The sequence below is a fragment of the Bos indicus genome, chromosome 7, assembly GCF_029378745.1.
Source record: "Bos indicus isolate NIAB-ARS_2022 breed Sahiwal x Tharparkar chromosome 7, NIAB-ARS_B.indTharparkar_mat_pri_1.0, whole genome shotgun sequence".
Taxonomy (NCBI): Eukaryota; Metazoa; Chordata; class Mammalia; order Artiodactyla; family Bovidae; genus Bos; species Bos indicus.
Window position 1 is genome coordinate 41,891,045 of NC_091766.1, and position 4,767 is coordinate 41,895,811.

A 4,767-nucleotide genomic window follows, 5' to 3' on the forward strand; every position below is an offset into this window, starting at 1 on the left:
GAAGACTTAATTCAATTCTGTATTCAAAAGGAAATTTGGGACAATCTTTACTGAGCTGTATTTGTAATGGTGGTTACACTGATGACAGCCTGACAGCGAGACTTTTGAATGGGACATTACTAGGTCTGCTTGGAGATAAGAAGCTGTCATCGGCTGTGTGTGCTCAGCAGTGAGATTTGTGAATCTGATGTTTGCAGGATCTTTCTCAGCATCCATTTGGTGAGGACTTTTTTCCCCCTGGACATCACTAGAAAGCCACAGGTATGAGATTGCCCAGGAGTTAGAGAGAATTTTGAATATCTGGAAATATTTAACTTCATTATGTTACTTTGTAATTTGTTGACAAGTTTTGACCAGAAATTCAAGTTTTTCTTGATTGTGATTATGGTCTTGCAGTTGGTATTCTTCTGACATTTTTTTAGCTGGTTGAAGTTACTGATGATTAAAAGGATACTATGCATTTAGGGGCCAGTTGAGTGTAGCTGTGGAGTATATGGAAAACAAAGCCTTAGATTTGAGCCAGGACCCATCTCCACTACTTATTCTTTATGCCTCACTTTGTCCAACCATAAAATGGTAATAATTAGCGTAATTTTCCCCACAGAGGTGCTGTGAAGAGGAACTACATCAAGCACTAGAGCATGCAAAAAGATGCCCGGCATAGATGGATGCTGGGTATTTTATTATTAGCAATATGACTCCCTCATGTTATACTTATGTTTAAAATCTGGTAAAATTATTTATGATAATTTCTTGTGGCTACTATTCGAATAGAGCAAATTCAGTGCCTTAAAATAACACAAATTTATTATCTTTCCATTTTGAAGACTGCAACTCCAAAACTGGTCATGCTGGGCTAATTCCTTGCCTCATAGTCCCCTTCATTTTCAAAACCAGCATTTGTATTACTTGGACCTTTGTTCATAATGTCACATCTCATCTTCTTATCCCTGCCTCCTCTTTCCTGTCTCTCTCTTATAAGGGCCCTGGAATATAGATTGGGCACAATGGGACATTCCACAGTAATCTCATCTCATCATCTGTAACTGAATCACAATTGCAAAGTCTCTTTTGCCAAGTAGGGAAGATATTTATAGGCTGGGGATTAGGACGGTGGGTTCTTTGAGTTGGGGTGGGAACATTATTCTGCCTTTCAAGATAGGCTTTGTTTAACACTAAATTAATCTATTGGGCTTCCCAGGTGACACTAGTGGTAAAGAACGCACTTGCCAATAAGGGAGACATAGGAGACACAGGTTCAATCCCTGGGTTGGGATGATCCCCTGGAGGAGGGTATGGCAACACGCTCTAGTATTCTTGCCTGGAGAATCTCAAAGACAGAGGAGCCTGGTGGGCTACAGTTCATAAGGTCACAAAGAGTCAGACACAACAGAAGTGACTTAGCATGTATGCACACAAGTTAATCTATTATAGACTTACTATTTTAATAAGATACCAAATTAAAAGTATCATTTACTGCACAATTTTTCTGATACTAGATGCAAACTTGTTGCTAAGAATAATGCATAATGATTTTCTGTGCTTTTAACTGTGGAACATAAGGTGAGTTCAAACTATATTAACTTCTACAAAACAATCACTGTATGAATAATAACATCTGAAGTTAAATTTGTCTTTTACTCAATAATTGATACATAATGAATAAAGAGCTGTCACCAAAAAATCAGATTCAAAAGAAAGATACAGAAGTGAGTTTCATTTTCTAAAAGAATGATGCTTTTAACTCACAGTGATTGTTTCAAATTTGTTTACATAAAACTTCATTAAGATGTAATATTTGTATTGATCTTGGATTGTAATATAGTTCTGTTTCTTATTACTAAGTTTTTTTTTAATATAAATTTATTTTAATTGGAGGTTAATTACTTTACAATATTGTATTGGTTTTGCCTTTAGAAAGTGTGAGTGAATCCTATTTTATGATGTTATTTTAGATTGAAGATAAACAGAAAGACCCGGACTATAATTTCATTTTGGCATATTTTATGGAACATACTAGGGTGAATTTTAAAGAAATTCTACTAAAAATGAATCATATTAAAAGACAAAAATTGCATTTTAAGGAGTGCATATGCTAAATAATCATTCATTTAAATATTCAACAAAGTTATCAGATTTTAGACATTATTTTATATTTTGAAAGTGTACAGTAAGCAAAATAAGCAAATACCCATGCCCATATTGATCTTACTGTCTAGTGGGCAGGACAGAAACCCAAAATAAAATGATTGTGTATGACAGATTGTGTTAAGTACAATGAAAAATAGAAAGTCATCAAGTCCTACAGAATAGATCCTTCTGAGAAGTGGATTTTGAGGAAAGACCTTAGGAGATGACCACATAGAGTTATGAGGGTGAGAAACAAGCCAGGGTTAGGGCAGAAGCAAAGGACTTGGGCTGGGAAACTCCCACAAAGTGAAGACAAAGGATCAGCAAGGAGGTCATAGGAGCTGTAGCACCAGAGCAAATGCATTGGAGGCAGAATAAAATGACTCCAGAGGATGAAATTGTCATAACACAATGGGCCTTAAAGCAGCATGTGAAGCTCCACAACAGAGTTTTGAGGTTAAAGTTACAATCCCTGTGTTGGAAAGATCCCCTGGAGAAGGGCGTGGCAACACACTCCAGTATTCTTGCATAGAGAATCCCATGGATAGAGTAGCCTGGCGGGCTTCAGTCCCTCGTGGTACAAAGTGACACTACTGAAGCGACTTAGCATGCAAAAACACAAATGATGGAATCTTCCTACATATTCCCCATCTTCCACTTCTGTTGTTCCTGAGTTACACACTAGTCAGTTAAGTGAAATGTTTTCCTGAGTTCTATGAAAGATTCTAGAAAATTTAATTTTACTCTTGGAGAGAGTCATAGGAAACTCCAATATATAGCCAAGAGATTAGTAGCACAGGTGATGACATGTACTAGCAACTGGTTTCTCAAGTGGGGTCAGTCTTAGAGGACTGAAACTATGGGATATTGGGCTCTGTCTAGGCAGAGAGTGTGAGAACTGAATCAAGTTGTAATATGCCAATCTAGTGTCTGGAAATTTGATGGTTGCTTCACAAGTGGGGAAAACCCCACACATCTGGTTATCTGAAGTGTCAGAAAGTGTTGGTGAGAGTAGACACACAGGAGGTATCTTCTCCTTTATATCCTTTACTTCATCAGCTATTCATTCTGCCTATCTTTGGCAATCCAAATAACCAATTTTATTTATTAAGCCTACTATTAGCTGGACAAGATTCTGAAGGCCACCAATGCAGAATAAATAGGGCAGATAGTGATATTTAAAACTCCAATCTAGATATAGCAAATGCCAGCTTTATTATGCAATTTGCATTACCTATGTATTACAGCACAATATAGAAAGGGTTGTGCTCCAGAAAGAAAAAAATAGATCTATAGTTCCTAGTTTATAATGTCTCTTGGCCTGCTTGTTTTTCTCTAGCTTTATCACTTGGAAAATCTTATCTGAACCAGTAGCCTCTGAGATATTATCTCCATTGTGAGTTTCTACCTCCTAGGAAGTGTCTTCTGTCTCGTTTTCCATCACATTTGTGGCTCCCTTTTCCCTGGAGCTGTCAACAGAAATGTCAACGAAGAATAGAACTGCTTCCTCTGACTTTATCCTCCTGGGGCTTCTAGTAAACAGTAAAGCTACGGGGATTGTCTTTGCAGTTATTTTGGCTATTTTTGTGGTGGCTGTAACTGCAAATTTGGTCATGATATTCTTGATTCACATGGACTCCCACCTCCACACCCCCATGTACTTTCTGCTCAGCCAACTGTCCATCATGGACACCCTTTTCATTTGTACTACTGTCCCAAAGCTCCTGGTGGACATGGTTTCCATACAGAAGACCATTTCCTTTGTGGCCTGTGGCATCCAGATCTTTCTGTACTTAACTATGATTGGATCAGAGTTCTTCCTGTTGGGCCTCATGGCCTATGACAGCTATGTGGCTGTCTGCAACCCTCTTAGGTACCCAGTGTTGATGAACCGCAGAGTGTGTCTCCTTCTGGCTGCTGGTGCCTGGTTTGGTGGATCACTGGATGGCTTTCTGCTCACCCCTATCACCATGAATGTCCCCTACTGTGGATCCCGCATCATCGATCATTTCTTCTGTGAGATCCCTGCTGTTCTCAAATTGGCCTGTGCTGATACATCCTTGTATGAAACCTTAATGTACATCTGCTGTGTGCTCATGTTGCTCATCCCCATCTCTATTATCTCAACCTCCTACTCACTCATTTTGTTAACTGTCCACCGCATGCGCTCTGCTGAGGGCCGGAAAAAGGCCTTTACAACTTGTTCTTCCCACTTGACTGTAGTCAGCATTTTCTATGGGGCTGCCTTCTACACTTATGTGTTGCCCAAGTCATTTCACACCCCTGAGCAAGACAAGGTAGTATCAGCCTTCTATACCATTGTCACACCCATGCTCAATCCTCTTATCTACAGCCTCAGAAACAAGGATGTTTCAGGAGCATTTAAAAAGATATTTGCACAATGCTTATCCACATAGAACATATTCACAAGTGATGCTTAGAGATTCAATAATCTGGAAATAGGTTTTCCCAATAATATCCTCAGTGTGTTTTGTTTCACAAGAGACTCTCTGCAGCTATTAAATATTTTTTTAGAGGTGACAATTAAAGAAGATTTACTTAGTCAGGTTTCTTCCTCTTAGACGAAAGGAACCCAAAATATTTCATTAGTTATTCAGAGTCTATTTGGCTAACTGT

The 4,767-nt window shown here is 38.6% G+C and overlaps 1 protein-coding gene across 1 annotated transcript; it reads left to right on the forward strand.

Moving 5' to 3' along the window:
• The first annotated feature begins 3,611 nt into the window (after window positions 1-3,611).
• LOC109561246 (olfactory receptor 2T11) lies at window positions 3,612-4,547 on the forward strand. The gene has a single exon (XM_019963631.2). The coding sequence runs from the start codon at window positions 3,612-3,614 to the stop codon at window positions 4,545-4,547; it is 936 nt and encodes a 311-aa protein (XP_019819190.2).
• The last annotated feature ends 220 nt before the right edge of the window (window positions 4,548-4,767 follow it).